Source organism: Aptenodytes patagonicus, chromosome 2 (assembly GCF_965638725.1).
Source record: "Aptenodytes patagonicus chromosome 2, bAptPat1.pri.cur, whole genome shotgun sequence".
In the NCBI taxonomy this organism is placed as follows: Eukaryota; Metazoa; Chordata; class Aves; order Sphenisciformes; family Spheniscidae; genus Aptenodytes; species Aptenodytes patagonicus.
In genome coordinates, this window is record NC_134950.1 from 46071105 (window position 1) to 46095299 (window position 24195).

Consider the following 24195-nt stretch of genomic DNA (forward strand, 5'->3'; position numbering starts at 1 on the left):
CAACCCAAGTTTCTTTACTTTAGTTTGAGTGGATTAAAAATAAAATTATAGGAACACCTAGTCTTTGTTGTATTGTGTCACATTTCACTTTTTCTGTCTAAAAGAATTACACACTTTTATTCTCTTGCAGGAAGAACAGCAATATTTATGAGACAATTTGGCTGACAGCACCAGATAACAAATTTCTTGTGAGTACACTAAAAAAATCACCCGGTATTACTTTACTTAAATAATTTGATTGATATAATATGAAATAGCTGTTGAGACATGAGGTTCACATGATAATGAACTAGGTATTAACACAATTGCTAAATTTGACACTAAAAAAAATTAAATATTTTCATATGTCACTGTGAGATAGGTATAAAAACCTTAGTTTTTCAGTACTTGTTTCTGCTGAAAGTTCACCATTCATCTGTATAATTAATTATTTTAAATTTCACTTGAAACACTACAAAATTACTTTGTATTACTTTTATATTTAAAGGTCATGTCCTCATATTTTGTAAAATGCTTCTGCTCCCTCCTCCTTATACACAATGGGGCTCACTGTACTCTGCATTCAGATTAATCACAGACTCACTCTAGCACTGTATTGAGTTATACTCTGAGCTGGTTTTCAATGAGAAAGTCTTCTGCAATAAAGCTTCTGCATTGCTGTAAGCAGGAAAGACTGGACTCTCCTTAACCTTCTTTCTCCTAACAAGCTGCTGAGCCATTAACTTGAAAAGTCTTGAATTTAGTTCCTTCCTATAGAATGCAGTTCCTTCTACTTATCTCCAATTTCACCTCATAACTAAGAATTCATTGTAAAATACTAAGCAAAAGTCCTCAGATATACGGGTTTTCTCAAGTATCTTCTGGTATTTCTGAAAAGGAATGCTCAAATACTGAGCAATATGGTCATATACAAGTGTAAAGAGCTGTGTATCTGTCGGACCGTGGCTGAAAGGCAGGCCAAGGGGCAGAATATGTCAAAGTACCAAAAAGGGTAGGGTACAATTTTTTGCAGAAACCAATTAATTTTCAAGCTCAGACTTTTTTTTTTTTTTTTTTTTTTAAGAAGTGTGTTAAATACTGAACTACATTTGAGGACTATTTAAATTTTGACAACAATAATGTTAAATTGACATAGTAGTAATAGATGGTATATTTTTCTTGCCCTGGATATGACCTTTTAATCCTTAAACAGGAAGAGTTTTGAATAATTAAGAATCAACAGAATTTTTCCCAACCTCTGATGAATTACCAATTTATTGACATTAAGAATGACTAAGACAGGCACTGAGGATACAACAAGTAAATTTAAAGATTACTTTTGCTTTAATGTGCATTTCAGACTTGCCTATGAGAAAACTATGAACTTTTATTGAATTTCACTGCATTATATTGGTCTTTGAAAATCAATTTTCAACAGAGAATGAAAAAAAAGGTAAACCAAATTTCAAATCCTTTTAAAAATGACATATTTCTGCATGAGTGAGAGTTGTCACATAGTATATAAAGTTTAAGAAACATTTTTAAGATCTTTCATTGAAAGTGCATGTGTCATACTTCAGAACAGCAACTCACTGTCTAATTGCATTTCAGCAGCAAAAGAGATTGTTTAGTCAAAAGTATAGATTTTTGTTATATCGATAGTTCTTGTAGTCCAAAGGAAAACATGATTTCATAAGTTAATAAATGCAAATAATAGCATTTCATCTTTTCAAGATATCAACATGTGTCAACTTCTCTAAGTTTCAACAATAAAAAAAATATCAAAGGAAGAATCATCCTTATGACACTTAAATTAGAATCATAGAATCATAGACTCATTAAAGTTGGAAAAGACCTCTAAGATCATCAAGTCCAACCGCCAACCCAACACCACCATGCCCACTAAAACATGTCCCTAAGTGCCTCATCTACACGTCTTTTAAATACTTCCAGGGATGGGGACTCCACCACTTCCCTGGGCAGCCTGGTCCAATGTTTAAACACTCTTCCAGTAAAGACATTTTTCCTCATGTCCAATCTAAACCTCCCCTGGTGCAACTTGAGGCCATTTCCTCTCGTCCTATCGCTTGTTACTTGGGAGAAGAGACCGACACCCACCTCGCTACAACCTCCTTTCAGGTAGTTGTAGAGAGCGATGAGGTCTCCCCTCAGCCTCCTTTTCTCCAGGCTAAACAGCCCCAGTTCCCTCAGCCGCTCCTCATAAGACTTGTGCTCCAGACCCCTCACCAGCCTCATTGCCCTTCTCTGGACATGCTCCAGCACCTCAACGTCCTTCTTGCAGTGAGGGGCCCAAAACTGAACACAGTAGTCGAGGTGCGGCCTCACCAGTGCCGAGTACAGGGGCACGATCACTTCCCTACTCCTGCTGGCCACACTATTTCTGATACAGGCCAGGATGCCATTGGTCTTCTTGGCCACCTGGGCACACTGCCGGCTCATGTTCAGCCGGCTGTCAACCCGGCACTTGGCCTTGTTGAATCTTACACAGCTGGCCTCAGCCTATCGATCCAGCCTGTCCAGGTCCCTCTGCAGGGCCTTCCTACCCTCGAGCAGATCAACACTCCTGCCCAACTTGGTGTCGTCTGCAAACTTACTGAGGGTGCACTCGATCCCCTCGTCCAGATCATTGATAAAGATATTGAACAAGACTGGCCCCAACACTGAGCCCTGGGGAACACCGCTCGTGACCGGCCGCCAACTGGATGTAACTCCATTCACCACAACTCTCTGGGCCCGGCCGTCCAGCCAGTTTTTCACCCAGCGCAGAGTCCACCTGTCTAAGCCGTGAGCCGCCAGCTTCTCTAGGAGAATGCTGTGGGAGACAGTGCCAAAGGCCTTACTGAAGTCCAGGTAGACCACATCCACAGCCTTTCCCTCATCCACTAGGCGGGTCACCTGGTCATAGAAGGAGATCAGGTTGGTCAAGCAGGACCTGCCTCTCATGAACCCGTGCTGGCTGGGCCTGATTCCCTGGTTGTCCCACACATGCCTTGTGAGCGCCCTCAAGATGAACCGCTTCATAATCTTCCCCGGCACCGAGGTCAGGCTGACAGGCCTGTAGTTCCCCGGATCCTCCTTCCGGCCCTTCTTGTAGATGGGCGTCACATTGGCAAGCCTCCAGTCGTCCAGGACCTCCCCCGTTAACCAGGACTGCTGATAAATGATGGAAAGCGGCTTGGCAAGCTCCTCCGCCAGCTCCCTCAGCACCCTCGGGTGGATCCCATCCGGCCCCATAGACTTGTGAGCATCCAGGTGGCGTAGCAGGTCATTGACTGCTTCCTCTTGGATTATGGGGCGTAGCAGTCAACCAAATTATTGGAATAAATTAAACAAATTGTTAATTTTTCCACAACGCCTTCTCTCATTACTCTAGCGAAGTTTTAGTTATCGATCACGGACACTGTCTTTCCTGAAAGAAAAAGGCATGGCACACACATGCTCAGAAAATTACTACAGCACTATAGTTAAAAGAAAAATCAGGAAACAAATTATTCAGCAAAGGTATAATGAACCATAAAGACAGTGGCATAAGTAGAAGAACACAAAAACTATAATTTACAAGTGAAATGTGTATGTTAAGCTGCAACAAAAACAGACGATGTATAATGAGTAAAATTGTATGTCGTTACATTGCTATATATTGTCATGATGTGGGAACTAGCTGTATAAACCTGACATTATTATAATAACACTTAAAATAGTAATATGTATCAGAATGGTATGTTATCTGGAGAATTTAGAACTGAACAAAGCAATTAAATATCTGAATAATATCATGCCTATTCATAAAGCATAGGCTGCTGTGAGAACATAAGCTCAAAGCCCAAGAAGAAAAAAATCCCAAGATGAATGAAGGCAGCAATTCCTATATCAAATATAGGATTACTCTTTTACTATCAGTACTAACTGTTCTTAGCAGTACTTAGGTGGTTATTAACACATACAATAGAATTTGTAAAAGATTTAGTTTTGAGCTGGTTATGACTGAAAAAAATAGTAATGAAATGAAGTCTTAGCTATATAAAGACAGTTTTTACCCTGAAACCATATTCATTGGATGTTCTAAGCCACACAAAATTTAAGATTTCTACTTCACTATTATTTATTTCATCTAGAAAATTTTTGTGCTCAGCAAATGGATTTAGAACAGAAGTTCAATCTTTTGTAGCTTATGAGTAATGTAATTAGGACACAGTTGGAATTATAGAGAATTTCTGTATTTAAAACTCTTCTCGTTAATGTAAAACCAGTCTCGTGTCTGGTCTCTGACATGTTCCGACGTTATTCAAGATTGTGTCACACTTATAAATGGTGACAATCATCTGTTTACAACTGACCTTTTGAGTAAATTCTGATCGAAAAGAGCATCCAATGCTTTGACATTTTTGTCATTGTCTACCAATTATTTTCTTTTCAATATGCGGTGAACCAACTCTTTTCTTGGCCTCTCTGTTATCACTCATGTATGTCAAAACTATTTCTTTTCACCCTTGCTGCTTCACAGCTGCGGAAATCTCATCTAGCCCTGCCACCTTTCTGGTTCTACATATTCATGCAATACTTCCCGAGCCCACTCTTAGTAACAAATTCTACTCTGCTATTTCTTTCCTCTGTTTTAGGTTAGTGAAGAGTTCATTATTTAGCCATGTCCCTTCTTGCACCTTCTTTTCTTTTCAGTGGGCTAGTAGAGTATGTATCTTATAGAAAATATGGCTATAATCTATTGATTTTTGATTATACAAATATTCACATATGAAAATGTAAAAAACGTTCTTTAGTACTGGTAACACTGTATTGGAAAACTCTCCTGTGCTCTACAGGAAATGCTACTGAGATAAGAGTAGTAAACGGAGCAACAGAGACAAACAATATAAAGAACTGCTAAGAAGCTGATGACAGACTGATAGAAAGAGTGGCGGTGTTGAAAATAATCCCATTATTAGTATTAACTTTTCTTGTCTTCTAATGCTTGGGATAGCAGACACCAACATGCAAAAAGGTAAGATTTTTTTTAAGCTGAAAGGTTAATGTTTCTGGAGCTAAAGGTTTCTTGTCTATTCAAATCCAAAACAAAAATACCTGCCTCAGAGTTGCAGTTCTGATCAGACAAAAACAACATGGCCAGTGGAGCTACACAGACCAGTAATGCGGCGAGTCAATTTTTTTTATTATTTGCTGATGACTTGGTCAAGATGCAAATTGCCTTCTAAGTCACTCCATTATAAAGAATGATATTATAACCAGGAGTAAGTGGGAAGTTTCTGTGAATCTGTCTTTAGGGTGGGTTTAAAAAAAATGCAAGCATAAAATGCATAAGCTGTGATTTGTTCTATGAACTTGCAAAGGTAATGGGAAGTGGGTTTTGGATCTGAAGACTAAATAGAGGTCAGACAGCTATAACTGCTTTAAGCTGGGTTTGGCCTGCAACCTATCCAGCTACGTAAATGGCAACTTGATTTATTGGTCAAACCATCTGCAAGCCTCAAAGAGTTCTAGTTGCTATCCAAACCTAGGGACTATTCTTTTTTTATTCTAATTGTGTACTATATTTTCCTGACTTCTGCTCGTTACATTTTGAGATGAAAATGCTATTTATGGTTACTGTTTGGTAAATGAATGTGCTAATCCCCATACCGTTGCAGCAAGAGTATCTAGCTTAATTAAGGTGCAGGCACACTTTGCTAAGTAGTCAGGAGCGGTATACTGACCACCTCGTTAGGCAAATAACTTTAAAAATAATCTGTTTAAAACAGCTTGTCAAGAGCCTTTTAGAAATTTTTTTGCTATAGTATTTTAAAATGTATAGATTATATTTATACAGCAATATCAAGATCCATATATGTTAATCTGGTGCAAAAGGAAATAATTCTGACGTTAAACATGCATACAGACTATAATTTATCAATTCTTTAAAGAGGAACTGAAAAAGAATGTTTAGCTCCACAACTCCATAGAGGTTGTGTCAGCCTAAGGACATATTTCTTCTGGTGAAACACCCTATTTATGATGTTAAAAAAAACCCCTTTAAAATTAATGTTGCTACTGTTACAAAATGAGGCAAACATTTAAATAGAACGCACACACCATTAATATGTAAGTTTATGACAGGCCTGTGTTTTTCTGCCTGGCAAAATACAAAACAAGTGGTAAAAATAATATATTCACTCCCTCTAACAAGTGCATCATATAAAAATATGTAGGGTTGAATGACACGGCTCACTACTGAAAGCCCAAACATCTATGTAGTCATTGCTCACTCGTATAATATTTAATAATTGTAAAGCTAATGTCCTTCAAGATTTGCTTCTTATTTGCTTTTGCATTTCTATAACTCCTCTTACAATAATAAGCTTCAAGAGTTTCTTTGCAGACATCTGGGGTATCTCAGGAAAACTCATGAGGAGAAAAATCTTTGTGACACCTCAGAATACCTCATGGAAGTGACTAATAACATTAGTACAGCAAAAAGAGAATCTGAAACAGTAAAACAGGTGTGTGACCATCAGTTCCTTTTGTCTCTTTGGCAGTACCTTTCTTCATGAATAGTCTTAATTGAAATGATATTCACAATTCAGTGGACATTTTCCAACAAAATCCAAAATTTTCCAAAAAAATAATTACCACATATGAGAAAAGAATAGTAAAGCAATACAATGGGGACTAATAGGAGTTCTTCTAAATCTACACAGCAGCTATAGGCTGCTATTCCAATGAAGAAATATTAAGCAAATATATATCTAGAAATGTCCAATAAAACTTGTATTTTCCCTGTACAATAATAAGGCTATTATTTTCCCCAGGTACATCCCTGGGAAGGGAAAGCAGGAGCCACAATGAATGGGAAGGCAAACAGGAAAAGTAAAACAACAAATATTTTAATTTACATCCTTTATTCAACAATGACCGAGTCCATTACTCATAAAGAAAAAAAAAAACGTTTTGCATCAACCTGGCCTCCCCAAAGCAATGAGGGTTAGTTTTGCTGTAATAATTATGCCACAAATTAAGAAGCCTCAGCACTCCAAAATGGTGGGGAATACCTCCTATGATGTGAGAGCATCTCAAGAAGCATGGATTTTAATTTGATCTCAAAACCTGAGAGACATTCTTGTTAGTTTTTAAAACTTTTGTGGATTGCAAAGGAAGATCTACGAAGACAGAAGGGAAAAGAGTAAAGAAGGCTTATCTGACTACAACAGTCACAAATACAGAAAATCCCCAGTTGCTCAGTTGAAGACATCTATATGAGGCCTGTTTTTGCTGATCTTTCTTTCATGGCAAACTTGGCTGCATAAGTTTGTGCTGACTTGTCTCTTCCTGCCTGTATATCCACCCTATGTTCCCAGCCTTTTAGTTGCGCTAAAAGAACTGTTTGGGGGATTGCGCTGTTAACGAGATTAGTGAACTGAGTTGGGTTAAAAAATCTGCAAAAATAAAAGTTGCACTATAGTATAGGGAGTGAAGTTTCTGTGTCCAATTTGGTCACGGTAGGTAATACCAGAGTACCCACCCATGATATGGGACATACAGTACTCAGGCTGAAGGAGATAAGCACGTATCTGCTGCATTCATGCAATACTCCTACTGGATGAATCCTACTGGATAGCCTGGATGAGAGCCTTGCCTCCTGCTAAACGGCATTGGCATGATTTTTACATGTGTCTCAATGGATGGCTAACAGAACAGTCTCTGGCAGGGGGAGCAAAGCCTCAGCCCTGCTCTGTCTCCAGATATCCTTTGGCCAGGGGTCAGACAGAGGGCACCAGGCCTACAGGCTGAGCAGCATAGAGAGATCCTGTCTCTCATGTGAGGGTGACTCTTCCAACCTACAGGCTATTATGCTAAAGTACCCTCTTTCCATTTCCTATTAGAAGTGGGAGAGGTAGGTAGTTAATTCAAGGAGATTGAACTACCCTCTGGAGATGTCTGCATTCTTTATATAGTTAATGGGATAGAAGTAAGTGCCTAAGTTAGGAGGACTTGTTCACTTTCTTCAAGTTTTAAAGACGTTTTCTTCTATCCATTGACTATGTAGGGAGTTTGGGTGGAGAGGATCTTGCCTTCTCAGGGACAAACATCTAACTTTTCTGTGAGAGTACTTAATTTAGCTAAATGAGATTGAATTCCTATGTTTTTACAAAAAAGTACTTACAAAAAGAGAAGTCTAGTTCCTTGGCAATCAGATACCAGAGAAGAACTGCTAAAACTCCTTTGACAATGTTAAATTGGCTGAATTATGTGAGAAGCCGCAGCATGTTGACACGCCATAGGAAGTTTTTCATCCTTTTTATTACCTTACAAAATTACCTTAGGAAATAAACACAATGAAAACATTATTTTCTGCTAGGCAAGTAACACATTCTTCCCTGGAGAAAGCTGCCGTAAGTTTGCCTGATCATTCACCAATAGACTTATAAACATTTTTGGAATCTGGACATATACTATTTTACTCTGCTTTTTTATTAAGACTCCTTGTCTGTACAAACAGAAAACCTATGAAACATGCAAATAAATCACCCCTACATAGATTAGTTCACATGTTCAAATCTACGTCTGAAAAATTTGATCTAAAGAAAAAATCATTTTATCCTGTTATTTAAATGGTCAGTGTATTATTGACACAATGGGCTACAAAAATACTTTTTACTGATCTTCTATGTGGTTTCAATGCATCACATTAGAAGAGCAGTAGAATATCTATCAGTAATTTGAAATGAAAATAAGGTTTGTCTTATGACATTCAAAAAGTAGCCTCATGGATAAAACTGCAATTTATCATGTTAAAGAGCTAAATTGTGTATCTGCATTGACCTTACATCATCTTTCTGCTAATATAGCTAAAAGTAACTGTAAGGATTAACATGCATCAAGTTCTTCCTTGGTTGCATTTTATGTCATATTTTAGGATACTGAACCATTAAGTAGTCACAGGTGAGATGAACAGGCATTCGGTTGTCTCCTTTCCAGTAGTGTTTTATGATTTCCTCATTCTCTATATCTAAGCATTAGTGACTACCTTTCCTATCACAGGAGATCTCATATCAAAATAGAATTTAGGAACCCAGTATGTACACTCAGTCATAAAGTGCTCTCTTGACAGACTACCCAGGCATAACTGACAATTAGCTCATAAAAAAGCAAAATTGGGAAATAAAGAATTGATTACCTGCATCAAATACAAAAATGTGTAGTCATTTTAATATCAATCAAATATATGTGATTAATACCTTCTGAGACATTATTCCATATAGCAAAGGATTGCAGGTTTGATTTTAGAAAGAAATGAAGCAATAAAAAATTGTTTTACACAATTTTTTTATAGATTCAATATATTTTTCCTTCTTAACATTTAACACCTATTAAATCTTATTCTCTGTGTACAAATTTGCATGTATATGTACATGTATGTATATGTACGTATATACACACACACGTAACGTTAAAGCAGTTTACTTCTTTTTTTCCCTTAGTCTTAACGATAGGGTTTAATTCTATGTTCTCATACTGTTCTTTCCCCAGGGCAAAATAACCCTGATGAAATTCAGGATTCTATGAAGAACACTGCATCTTTGGGACCTCTGTTTCACTTATTAGCAAAGTTCAAAGTTATTTGTATTGAAGAATCAGGACAAACCCAGAAAAGCAAAAAGGCCCTCATATTTAAGGCAGCTACATTCCCCAACAAATCTATTTTTATCCAGTCTTTGCCAGCAAGTTCCTAAATTAATTCAAGAAAACTATTTAAACTAAATATTTTCATTCATGAACAATAACTTTTATAGGATTCCTAACCTGAAACACAGTCAGAAAGGGTGGAAAATCAGCCAATTGGAAAGAAGTCAATGGAAGCTGTGCTTTATGTTACTTTCTAAGTAAGTTAGGGTTATTTAAGATCAAAGTTGTCTCAAGTGATTTCATAAATGCAGTAAAGAAAATTTTCCTTCGTTTCACTGTGTTACAGTTCCTGAGTGGTACAATTAGGAAAACACCTTCTTCAGCCTGTAAAATTGTTCAAAGAAATTTTGAAACATTTAAAAAAAAAAAAAGCAGTAACCTCTCATATGGTCATTATAAACAGTTCAAAAATGTAAAAATCCCCAAAGGAAATTAACAATTCTTCAGCGCAGTAAATCACAGAGTACCATGCATTAGGAAATGAGAATGAAACAAGGTGCTTCATTCTTAATTTTTCAAGCTTGACTTCATGACTTCAGTGATAGTCTTTGAAATAAGCTTTGTATGTAATTACCTCATTTTCTGAAATAAACAAACTGGTGAAAAAAAACCCCAAACAAACCTGCAACCATGTTGATGCCCACACAGGCAATCAGCAAGGCTATAATTTCAGACTTTTCAGACTTTCCCTGCAGATGCCTGCCACTTAACTACGCGAGGTATTTTTAGGAGATGAGAAACTTGTCACAGTTTCATAATACCTTTTGTTAGCAGAGAAATGGCAAATCCAAAGTATTTGGGGCTCATTTCCTCTGCAGCACATTCTGCCTAGTGGTCATTTGTTGTTTTGCCTATTTCCCCATCAACCGGGCTTGTTTGCCCCAACCTCTTAAAACTGTCCTGGAATGACTGAAATTCCTGTCTTCTCCCCCACCCCTCTGCCTCTTCCTCTGAGTCCGCTCTCTTCCTTAGGTGAATATAAGCTGTGCACCACCTGAATGTCTACGGCACTTTATGAAGCAAAACAACCAAATGGAGAAAGTGCTTTCAACAAATTAGCCTTCTAATAATGTATACCCTGAGGTGTTTTGTGGCTTTTTGAGTGCATTTCAATTTCTTTTAATTCTTTTTTTTTTTTTTTTTTTAAATTGGTTGTGGAAGACAGGCAAAACTTCTGATGTAACCACCTTTTAAAAATACATTTTAAAAGTGAGTGAGAGGAAAGGGATGTGAAAACAAGCTAACCTTGCTTTAAAATACAAATAATGATATTCATGTTTGGGTTATTTTTTAAGACAGCAAAGAGGAGGGATACAAAAAGAAAGGTTATTATTGCCTAGCCTCCCAGTGCCCAGTTGCTGTTTTATCAACAGCAGTTTGTGCTTCAACAGCCACTTTCAACACACTCTCACTTAAAATAAACCAATTGTGGAATATTGAACAGTTTACTGCACAACAAAAACTAGATTAAAGTAGCTGGAAGTCTCCAACTGCTACTGAAAGGGCAGCTTGGCATTTTGGCAGGAAAGGGCAACTCATTATGAGTACTTTCTTTTTCCACGCGTTACCTCTCTGCAAAAGCCCAAGTGGCTTACCTGCGTTCCCAGTCAGACTGCTCCTACTTCCTTTGTTCTTGTCATCGTTTCTTTGCCACTTTAAATCAATGAAGAGGTTTTTTTTTTTTTTTCCTTAATTACAGTCTCCTTGCTACCTTTCACGAGGGTGGGATGTTGAGAGCAAGTAAGACATCCCTCCAAAGTGTCTCGTAATTAAACAGATTATAATCTTTATCATAGTGTGTCAACTTAAGGCTTCAATAATAATGGAATGAAGGAAGAGAGTCTCATAGCTTCATATAAATCCTACATAGATTAAAGAACGTAGTGAATATTCTGATGTTTTGCTTTTATTTAAATACTAGTGCAAGGCTACAATTTAATTTAACTCCATACAAAATTAGATGAATCAGATAAAGTGCGGGGATTCTTTGCTGTGTGACAGCATCATATATGAAACTCCAAAAATATTCTCTCTGCAGTAATGTGGCTTTCTTTTTTAAGGCTTACATTTAACAGGTAAATTGTTCGTCTGTCTGAAGATTATTTAAAAAGAAGGGCTTTTGATTTTATTGTCTCTAAGGACATTGTTTCTCTTAGATTGTATTTGAGAGCTGTATAGTGGTAATTTATAGTAACACAGATGGTAATATTTTTCTTAGATATTATTGACCACTGCAAGACTTGTGATACTATGTACAGCAAAACTGGAAAGACATTATTAAAACCAGCATTAATAGATTTAACATTTGGGAGAAGTTTGGTACAGAAAAGCAATTTTACTTCATTTGAAAAGCTATCATGACTAATTGAAGTTTACAACGTATATTCCAAATCAAGACTGCAAGACTGCATGTCTTAATGATGACTGCTGTCACCATAATCAGAATGTGTCATAACAAATGCTCCAACTATGAAGACAGAAGTTTCTTGCTACAAGTTTCCCAGATTCCCCTATTTTGGAAGAAATATTCTGGAAGAAATACTTCTCAAAGAAATATTCTTTTCTTGCACTAGTTTTCCTGACCCGCCACATGCTAGACATTGTCCTTTAAACTCAGATACATTTAAAAGTGCAGATGAAACACACTGGAGCAACAGCAATACAGTTTGGCAAGACTTAACTTTTCTTTGCAGCTAAATCAGTACACCCAAGAGGATATAAAATATCCCACAATTCTTCAGTCAACGAGGTACAGGCAACAAGTTAGTAAATAAGACATGCAGCAAATTGCCCAAAATGAAAGTAAATACGATACAAGGCCAAATGGAACACTTAATAACAGTGACATAGAAACAGATGTATTTTTAAATGTCAGGCTGGTAACATCCCATGTTAAAAAGGGAGGAAAAATAGGAGAGACTTGATTTATGCAATTTTGATACTGCACTGACTACTTTTATTCGCTTAGATCTATGTGCCTTAAAAGAACCATATATGGAAAAAAAAAAAAGGCAGTTTGTTACAAGCGTATCCAGTTCTGAGTTTTAAATGTTCCTACAGAGACCTAAATATCAGTATTGGAATGACTGCCTCTATAGGCTTTTCTTTACAATGTCTAGAATGGGATGTAAAACAAAAAATCAAAGTGTCAGAACTCTGTAAACACCTGAATGCCTAATACTGCTTAAAAAACAGTTGAACATACATTTATTTGATAACGCCCAATTTATCTGAGTAGTTCTGTCTTGGGAAAAGTAAATCATATATGTAAAAATTATTCTATTGGTAATATTTTGAAGATTTCTTATAATCTTCTGTTGTTTTGGTCTTCATTTTACAAGATTTTCAACTTCTAAATTATAGACAGTATTTGTCTTTTGCACTACTACAGAATATACCATTGTATGAGTTTTGATACTAATGTTGATCTTTCTGGATTTGCTCCAAACATGCATAGCTTAGTAACCAGCAAAAAGTTAAATATTATTGTAATACACAATTCACAGGGCATCTAAGAGCATAAAATCTCTGAAAACTCAAAAATTACTAACATCAGAGCATCCTCATGGTCTGCCATGGTATTTCAACTAAAAAAATTGGAATGTGAAATCTGTTCACTTCATATGAGTGACACTGATTTATTCATGTAATATAACATTGCACAGTATGTTCTTACTGGTGGTAGTATCCACCAGAAAAATGGGACATGTACTACTAATTTATTTCAACAACTTACTAAACACTGAATGTAGTCCTGTGATATTTTGTTCTTCCCACAAGTGGAACAGATAATATTATTCTGGGTTTTTTCCTCCTGTTTTGTACTTTTTTCCTCTTCCTTTACCTAGTGACTTACAGAATCCCTAAACAATTACCCAAACTTCAACATTGTAAAGATAAGGTATTATTGTTCTCTTTTCTCCAGTGAAAGTGGAGAAAATTAGCAGTTAGCAGTTAATAGCAGTTTCTTTCATTAGGCATTACATTTTAAGTATATGATTAAAGCCACAATTTCAGCTGAACTTTTGAACTTTGTTCAAAATAAAGGCTTAAGTTCAGGAAAACACACACATTGTGCCAAACTCATATTCAGTTTGTAGACCTCTTAATCTTACTGATTTCACGCTACTGCCATGTTTCCACCATCAGCATATGTGTGCCTCATTAATTTCACAGATACATGTTATTTTACCCAGAAAATGGAATAAAGTTACTGTGAACTGAATCTTGCAAGATGTTATGGGTATTCTCAAGATAAATTTAAAACTAACTTTTTGTCACCTCCTGCTTGGCAACCTTACCTCAGTTGCCTGTCATTCCTGTCTGATGAAGTTCATGTTGTTTCTTCTCTGTCAAGTGCTAGTGTCAAGGTAAGAAGCATAAATGTGCAATTACTGCAGTGTCTCCCAAGGAAATGATGGAAGAGGAAAGAGAAAAGAAGTATCATTGCACTCACTATATAAAAACCTGCCACAGAGAAAGCAATGGGCAAGAGTGACAAATATTGAGTTGGGAGGATAAATCCCCAAAGACTCTATTAAGCTATATCCTAGAAGATGCTAACTGCAATGTATTTTTCTTATTATTCTTTTGTTACGAAGACCTAAAGCTTCTGTCTTTTTTTAATTTTTTTATTTTTTTTTATTTTGGCAGCACTTGAATAGAATATTTTGACACAATTAATTTTCAATTGAGTCAAGTTTGAAAAAGATCTTGGGTAAAATCTCATCCCTGCTAAAGCTGTTAAAAATTTTGCCTTTGTGTCCCTTGAAAATTGCACCATAGAATCATAGAATAGTTTGGGTTGGGAGGGACCTCTAAAGGTCATCTAGTCCAACCCCCCTGCCGTGGGCAGGGACATCTTCAACTAGATCAGGTTGCTCAGAGCCCCGTCCAACCTGACCTTGAATGTTTCCAGGGATGGGGCATCCACCACCTCTCTGGGCAACCTGTTCCACTGTTTCACCACCCTTAGCATAAAAAATTTCTTAAACCTTATTAGGTTTAAGAAATTAGGTTTTCTTCTTAAACCAATTAGGCATGTATTGGCAACAGGCGGATCCTTATAGACCACACAATTTTGGAGTATTTTCTTAGACTCTTCCAGAGCGCATGGATACTGTCATCATAAAATCCTTTAACAAAATAGAAGGCAAAGAATAGAATCAGTATTAATTACCACACAAATTAATACAGTTTAAAAGTTCATGGAAAGGCAAATAGTTCACAGCTGAATTGGAACAGCAGAACTGAAAATTCCAACTTGGAGCATGAGTAAGAAAAGGTAGAAGAAGCAGCTTGTTCCTCTTCTAATCATCTTTGGCCTGCCATCCAAACTGGCAACAAAAAGAGGTAAAACCCTTTTCTACCTCATTAATTCATAGAGGAATTAGAGTTCCCAAGTCTAGGTTCAATTTAACGTATTCAGGTTTCAGCACATGAACTTCAGTTTCAGGATTGCTTAGACTGAACTTTGGGTTTAATATAACCCCTCTGTTTTTTGAGGCTATTGCTAAAACTGATGAATTTTTAACACAGATGCAGCTCAAGTTGGAGAGGAACCTATCTTCAGAAATGAATCATCTTTATGGATTCATCACATCTCAATTATAGTGCGATATTAAGTCACTTTCAACAATACATTTCTATAGTATGCATTTTGGTTGCATACCAATATACAAGTCAATTCATGTTTTGTAATTTAAAAGTGATATATTTCATCTCATATGTAATCTTTCCATGATTTCTGGGGAGCTAAAGAAATGAAAATTAGTGGTATCGCTCTCAGTATTCTACAAACACTGGAGGACACTAGTTCTAATTTACTGAATACAAAGAAAAAGAGTGCATACCTGGTTTGTCTTTTGATGAAAATTTGAAACGAAGTCAACTAGATCAGTCAGCATACTGATATTTTTTAATCTCTTCTATAATAGTCAGAATATAATTTTCTATTTCTCTGCATTAAATCTGTAACTATCTTACTGCATAATAAGACAAGTTTTATCTCACACTGTACAATGATTGATAGTCTAACTACTTCAGGCAAAATGCGTTTGCCTGCAGACACCATCTTCCAGTCTCCATTACGTATATTCAGTCAGCAACACTGCCTTTCAAAGATGATGATGTCAAGATATTTTGGTTTTGTTTCTACTCCTGCCTTTTTGTTATCTTCTTGTTCTTTGGTAGGTACTGGCTACAAAGATGATTCTGCAATTAAGTCACACCACCTTTGTGTCAGATGTGGACATGTTAGATCATGACAGAAGAGATTTTGAGATTATCCTTATAAAAATTTAATCGAACTATAGACTCAAACATGAGATTTTGGAGCCAGGGACTCACATTTCACAACTGTAAGATACATATGGGAACATAGGGAGAGAAAGCCATGTTCTTCCCACACACATCTGTGGGGTTTGAACCATCAGATGATTTTCTTCAGCCAGCGTTGTGTGTGAAAAAGTAAAATAATTTAAATTTTCTAGTTGAGACTAGTATGCTTTTTCTCAAAATATCCAGGCATTTCTTTGGCAGATTTATTCAGAAAAACCCTCTCTGGCCCCTCAAAGACACCAGTGACAGGATATTCATATCTCCTTAGGTATCAAAGTCTGAACTCACCACCCTAGGGTCCCTTACCAGTCAAAGGAAAGAAAGACACATCCTGAGGGAACTAATCTCATCATAAAATAGATATTGAAAGTAAATCATAAGGATCACTCTTCAGATATTCTGCTTTAAGTCATCTAAAGTTAGGCAAGATAAATCCCACCCAATTCTACAGAGTCCAAACTTGACACACTGGTAAAGGAAATGCTTTCAGAAACAATTTAGTTTTTATAGTCTTTCTTGTCCTCATTCGTTTCCTTCTTTTTCAAAAGGTAGATGTGAGAAAGAGCATGTAAGTTAACAATTCTATGAGCTACACGGTATTTAAATGAAACAAATTATTTTCCATAACCCCTAGATAGAAATAACAAGTTAATTGAAACTAAAAATCAATTTGTCCAAAAGTTCAAATAAAGTCCTATACTCTCTTTGTTTCTTTGGTATTGGATGCCACAGTAAGGGACAATGACTGTGAGTAAATGCCTCTCTCAGAGGAAAAATGCTAACATCAACAGTATGTATATGTCAATAACCATCTTGTAAAGAAAGAAAATATAGGGACCTCTAATCACATCTAATCATTGTTCCAAGCAACAGTTTGGGTTTTTTCCCCTCTGTGTTTCTAATGTTTCTTATATTCACTTATCACATATGCTGTCAAATAATTAATTCTTTCTGGCAACTGACAATTTAAAAGAAAAGTATATTACAGAAAAGAGCATCTCATTGGTTTCCATAACTTCGTATGGGCTATGAATAATTAGGGCAGTTCTAAAAATAGATTCATGGATAATTGCCTAAGCCCCAACTCTCACAGTTACTTTACAGGATGTCTTTGGGATAAAGTAAATACAAAGTTTGGCATAATAGTTGTGTAATTTACTATTTCCATCTCATAAAACATCAGATACATTGTTTCTGTATTTCATGGAAACTAGTGTAGAATTATAAACTGTACTCATTTTTAAAACACTGAAATTATATCATATAACAACAGTGCATTACTAACAGTTAAGTTACACTAAGCAACCATAATTATAGTCTCGTCAGAGCTACATAAAGCATTATCAGATAAAATTTAGGTGCATCTATCTATTGTTATAAGTAGATAAATACACTACTTTAGGTAGCAAGAATCATTAATAGTCTGAACTAAAGATGGCAAGAGAAAAAATCAGCACCCTTATTTGTCCAGATGCCTAGTGAGACAAGGAAGGTTCTATACAGCATTATAAGGATGAATAAATAGCCATAAAGTTGGCTTGTACTGCATGGAAGCTTGCAGATGGTGGATGAATTCATGTCTGTCACGTTTTTATAATACAACAACTTTTACATATTGCTGCCAGATGGAACATAGTTTTGCATCTTGAATATAAATCTCCAAGAAATACAACTTCCTTCAATGTGTTTCCTGTATTTGAAACAAAAGGAAATTCAGAGGCAGGTTTGGGATGCTAAAGCAGGTTTAAGGAAATCTGAGAGAATATAAATTAAATCCTTAAGGGCTTCCTTGTTATAACTCAATTCAAAATAATGGAGTTACCCATGTGTTTTGTATTTTTTGAGGAAAAACAGGAAAGGCATCGTACAGACTTCTACAGGAAGAACTACATGTCATCTATCAAATGCAAAATACATCCTAGGCAGGTCCAGAAGACCTTTCAATCAAACTTACTAGTAGTTTGGTAAAACTTTTGTATAACATTTATTCTTGCTTCAATAAAAAGAGGTATCTATCCCACAAGATCAGATCATAAAAGTACAGTGCATGAAGCATAAATGCATTTAATCTTTGCTGATAATAAACATTATATCTATATCACAGAAGAACCTTGCCATTCTCCTTGTGTTAAATGATACCTAAACAGACCTAATATCTAATTCAGATCTGATTATACCAGTCTTTATACAGATGTGCTTTCTCAAACTATCAAGAAAATACAGAATTTTTTGCTTTTATATGTGCTTACCCATCACACCTGGCTTTCTCCTGTGTGTCTGGTCTTTGTTTCTAATGCTAGCTGGTATTGCTAAGAAGTGAATAACTCTGATAGCGATGAAGTGAACTATATGACTGTAGGGGAGAATATTTTCCCATTCAATGATTTCTCACAAAGTCTGATCTGATGACAAACTTAAGTTGACTTCTCTCAGACAGCCTCAAGCATTGTTTATATGCAGATAATTCTGTGTGTGAACCCATTAGGCTTTTATGACAGTTATAATCAAATATGATTGGGAAACCTTCTGGCTTACTTGGATCCATACTTACATTGTGCTTTGTGAGGTTGGAAATATTACTTGCTATTGCTTGTAGCCAGTCAATACAGTCTTCAGCAGAGAGACACTGAATTATTCCACTGCAAACCCCATCCACAGCAATTACTTGGAACGCATTTTGCCTATAGACATGTCATAACAGATCAGGTCAGAAGAAAATTTCATCTGTTCTAGCATATCATCTTAACGATACTTGTAGAAATGCTTTTCTTTCAACTACAATGAAGGTCAGCCACTGAACACTGATAAATTGCTGGTTTTCCTATTTTATAAATACCTGACATATTAAAAAGATCACGCTAAAAGGTCAACTCAGACTATATTAAATTTCCATAAAGCTATAAAAAAATTCCATTGACTAGCTCCACGGAACCTTGACCAACACTGTGTGACTTCAGAAGCTAAACATGTGAAATAGCTGATGCATACCAAATACTTTAATACTGCAGATCACAGAGAAGGAAAGTGTTCACTGGACACTGTAGGCAATCATTTAAGAAATGCAGTGGAATACAGTACCTTTTTCTCAATAGCTTTTCTTTTATTTTTCTAACACATTGTTTAAATACACTAAGATTCCTGTCTGGATACCCCTTGTTGGCTGCTCTTAGTTATAGAATTTTGATCCTCTTCTAAACTACTGATAGAAAAGCTGGAGAATTCAAAATTGATCAGGTAGCATTAATGATTTTTCCAATTCTATTTCTGAATATAGGATCATTAGCAAAATACACTGGAATGCCAAGAGACATCCAATGACAAAAGCAGTGGCCACCTGGGTGCCTCTATCCCAGCACCAATCTGGACACCTACACAATAATCTGGCATGCATTATAGACTGACTTTCCACAGCTGAGTACTGAGCAATTATAGAACAAGAGAAAACTTTCAGATGCTAAAGCAGTAGCAAGCCTAATGTCTTCAGTAATAGCCTTCTTGGCTAACAGCCTTTGGAAGGCTCACAGGTCTCTGGCTTCAGAACCAAAAAACCTCAATATTAATCCATATCCCAGAGTAAGAGATTACTAAACATACAGAATACCAAGTGCCACTGCCGGCGTTCTGCTACAAACCCATCTGTTAATGTTCAATTCATGGTTTAAAAATAAGTACATCATTCAGATTCTTTGAGAATGGCTCAGGCAAAGTGAGTGTTATCTTCAGTGTAAAACTGAGTGTCACTGATGACAGTTTCTGACATCTCAAGACAGATAACCATTCTGCAAAGTTGTTTTTTTTTTTTTACCCCTTGAAATTATATTCCAGTTGTGCAGAATGTAGAGCTAATATCTATCTCTACCATAAAGGTCTTTGCTGCATCTGTGTCAAGTACAGGCTTTTCCTTCAGTCAGGAGAAGCATTAAAAATGAATTAGAGCCATGCCTTTGCTTTGAGAGTCCCGTCATGAGAATTAGCTCTTACAGGAGGATAAGGCTTATATATACTAACATGATCATGCAGAGACCAGTGGTTTATCTAAATCCATCCGCTAACTTAGCAGTTTAGTTGCCTTTTCAGATGGGTAGTGATTTTTCCTTAAAATCCAAAGGTACAAACTGAGAGCTACTTCTTTCAATGACTCATTTTCACAATAATTCAGGTAAAGTTTTTGAGGAAGATTTATTTAAAGCATCTTCAGGTAATGTAGCTAGCATTTGTTTACTATATCCTTTATTTTAAATGGCTATAAACATAAATAGTAAATTCTTCCAGAATAAAATTCTAAATAAGTCCTTACATAAAGAGCATAGGCATGATGCTCAGGCAAATTTGTTGATTATCTCTTTCAGGAAAAATAGCATTATTTTCAGGACTCCCCTTCTTTATACTCAGCCTATCGTAAAGCAAAGTAGGAATCCAAGGAATCTATTAATGTGTGACACTAACCTGCAGAAACAAAGAAAACCCAGTATGTTCCAGATTCAATCCTGATGCACAAACTTCCCTTACACTACAACCACAGTGAATCTGATGCATTCGAGGCATCAGACTCTTCCTACTGGTCCTAGGTATTTGATCTGTGCACATACAAACCCATTCATCCAGAATGTTCTTGCCCAAGTATCAATAAGCACAGACTGTAAGATGCATGGCTACCTAATAAATTACTTCTGAATGTGGTCTAGGCAGTAGATATCCTTAGCTTTAGATTATTGTAATAGTATTTGCTTGAATTAGCCTACCAACCAAAGTCCATACTACCACACAAACCTGAAAAAATAAGGTATTAAATAAGTGTTTTGTATTAAGTAGAACAAACAGTAGATTAATCACTTTTTTAATACAGCAAAAAAGTTAAGATCAGATGAATTGTTATTCAACTACACATATCAGGTTCTGTGCCTTTTGGAACTCAAGAGTTATATTTGAAATTAATAAGCTTTCCAAAATTAACCTGAATGCCCTCTGGAATTTTACATGAATACACTCTGGAATTCACGTGTCTCAAGCATCCCACTAGAAAAGCTAGAATACGATTATGAGGCGTAATGGTGTATGCGACAATATGATGTATTTCTGTGCCAGTCTTTTCAAACTTGGAAACATAAAAAGTTATTAGGCTTTATATAGTGAAAACAGCCTTGTAAATATTAGCTACAGAAAGTGTAATTAATTCAATTCCATTTCATGTTGCTTTCTTATATTATTTTCAATATCCTTTCCTTAATGTTACTCTTTATAGCAGTTTTTAAAAAAAAACTCTTTTAAAAATTATCTACCTTTCTCTCATAACAAATTTTGAGAGGGAGTCACATTTTAAAATGTTTACATTAATTTAAAAGACTCTTACAAACTGTCTTGCTGGCAACATAAAATGTTGCTTCTATGCTTTTTTGAAGAAAACCCCACTTCCTCTCGCATATTTATACTGCATTTTTTTTTCCTTTAAGTACTCTTACTTCCTCATGTTAGACAGCATAGAAGGACACAAGGAGAAAATTATCAGAGTAGTTATTCAAGGTTTGAGTATGAATTCAGATATTTTGTTTTGTATGAATATACTTTTAAATTTATTTTCTGGAAATTCAAATCTCAGGAATATCATTGCTACCTAAAAATCTTTCTCTGTAATGTACAAGTTCTATAATGTGCTCTTTAAGGTTGTGTTTTATTGATGCAGAAGACTGAATTTTAAAACCCTAGATCTATGAATAGTTGAATATGTCCTATTTTTCCATGTGAGTAGTTCTATTCAATTCAATGTTATCCGAAGCATACAGCAGAACAGATCTCAGATTTGACTGTTATGATTTTGGGCCCTTTATTCTTCATGCTTTTAATTATTTCTATTTTAACCATTGTTAAACATTGAGCTGAAGGTTTTCACAGAATTTAATAAAAAAACCTCCTGCCTCTGTGGTGACTATATCCTGTTCCCTTTCAGTTCAGCTAATAAGCCATTGTAGCCTTTGGTTTACACCTTGACTCGCTGGGCCAGCCATTGTTCCTCAATAAAACAAGGATCATGCAGCCAAGTAAATATGATTTTGCTATTACCAGTCAAAAGCGGCAGGCTGTTTTTAGCTTCACAATTATCTTGTGGTGAAACAACTATTGCCTAACCCGCTTTATTTTCAGCTCTGTGAATAGGAAAATGGCTGGCAGACCTAGGTAATGTACTTCTAAGAAACAACAGCCCTCAGAATTAATTGAGGCCATGGGAGGCTTTTGTGCAACTTTCAGATGTTTGCTGAGAACCAATGAGAAGGAAGCAGGCTGTGATAAGATACAATAAAATTCACCCCCCGCAAACCCCAAACTGAGATCGAAGAACACTCCTCTTCCCCTAGTTTCTGGGGGAGATCATAAAACCACCCCTGGGTGCAGATGGTATCAGTTGACTGTAGGACCCGTAGAAACACTGGAAGGGTGAGCATAACAACAGAGAAAAGACACTGGGGTGGTTCTTTCACAAAACAGTCTTTCCAGAAATATTAATGAAGCTTTTCTGTATTAATTAGGTAATTTTACATGTGCATGAGTGGAGGAACGGGAAATTTTAAACCACTAATGCCTGATGAGCCGTCTGGGTATAGCATAACACACTATTCTTCCCAGACTCACACATCTAAGCTGGCAGACATGAAGGCTACGTGGGAAAGCCATAGTTTATTTCAATTAGTAAGGCCTCACAGCCTCACAAATGATAAGTCCTCTGTGCTTATTTCAAGAGTTAATGTTTCTGATGGGTTAGAAGGAGAAATAATGGAGAAACATGCTCTATAACTGTAGACAGCTGTCCTCCAGTTAATGACTTACATTCTGGAACTCACAAATTTTTACTATTAGAACTTCATTCGTATATATACAGATGATAAATTAGATAATACCTAGGTATTTAAAACTTTAACAAGTATGATCTTATTTATATACTATGCCTTGCTGATTTTGTAGCTACTTTCTTTTCTATTTAAATGCATAACACTTGAAAAACAGTAATCATTCCAGAATATTGTCTTCCTTTCTCATTTCTTCTGACTTACTAGGATAATATTAATTTAAACAATGACAAGTTGTAGGTCTCTATGATACATTAAATTTAAACCTGACTATGAGCTTTGGACAGCTTCCCCAGTGATTGGGAGACAAAATGTCAATGAAATTCAATATTAATAAATGCAAAGTAAGACATACAGGAAAAAAAAACCTTAGCTACATGTAAGCAGCAAAGAACATTTCTGTAGCTATAAACATTGAGGAAAGAAATGCAAAGGTTACTACAAATAATTCTCTGAAAACCATCACCTTAGTGCTCTGTGACAGTCAAAAGGTAATAGGTTATTACGAAGTATTAGATAAGAGCAGAGGAAAAAATGGAAAACATCATTATGTCTTAATATGTCAAGAAGGATCCTCCTCGAAGTCCTGATCACCTTGTCTCATAGAAGATATATTAGAATTACAAAAAACCAGAGAATAACAAGGATAATCAGAGCTATGGAAGGATTCCCTAACAGGAGATAACAATAGGCATCCTTCAAACTGGAAAACAGAAGACAGTCATCCGAAGTTATAAAAACGTAAATCAAGAATGCTTATTTAGCGTTTCCCTTGATACAAGGGTCAGGGCCCAGAGTCCACCCTCTTCCCCCTCCTGGGTGCCTGGCTGCCTGTGCGTGATGCCAGCTCTGCCATGGCGTGGCTGTGGGATGTGGGATCAGGCTGCTGTGAAAGAGCTTGAATGGGGTGTCTGTCCCTCCTTTCACTTGGGACCTGCATATCAGCTCAGGCCCTCACCCTTGGTCCTCGCCTGAGTTTAGCTGCAGCTATGCCTGTGCCTGGACATGTATCCCACTGATCCAGACCCGACCTGTGGGCTTACTTCCCAGACTGACCTGAGCCCCACCTCACCATGACGGACTCATCTGAAGGCCATTCCTAGGCCTGCTCTGCTCCTCCACCGGGAGCAGTTGGATGGGACCTTTGTCTGTGTGGACACTGCCTCATCCAGCCCCGCTGCCACCCTCCGCTCTTGGCTCACCTTCCCCACGGGACAGCCAGCCCTTGCTGCTCCCGAACAACAAGATTATTTCACCCAATGAAGTTATCAGGTGAGAGATTTAACACAAACAAAAGGAAGTACATTTAAAAAACATAATTACATTGCAAGGCTCAATGCCA

The 24195-nt window shown here is 36.5% G+C and overlaps 1 protein-coding gene across 4 annotated transcripts in view; it reads right to left on the reverse strand.

Annotated features, from left to right (window-relative positions):
• Positions 1 to 24195, reverse strand: part of SNTG1 (syntrophin gamma 1) — a 358073-nt gene that overhangs the window by 89231 nt on the left and 244647 nt on the right. For all 4 annotated transcript variants that reach the window (XM_076329728.1, XM_076329726.1, XM_076329727.1 and 1 more), the window contains one exon: positions 18566 to 18695. In XM_076329728.1, coding sequence (XP_076185843.1) covers positions 18566 to 18695 — 130 coding nt within the window. The remainder of the gene's footprint in view (positions 1 to 18565; positions 18696 to 24195) is intronic.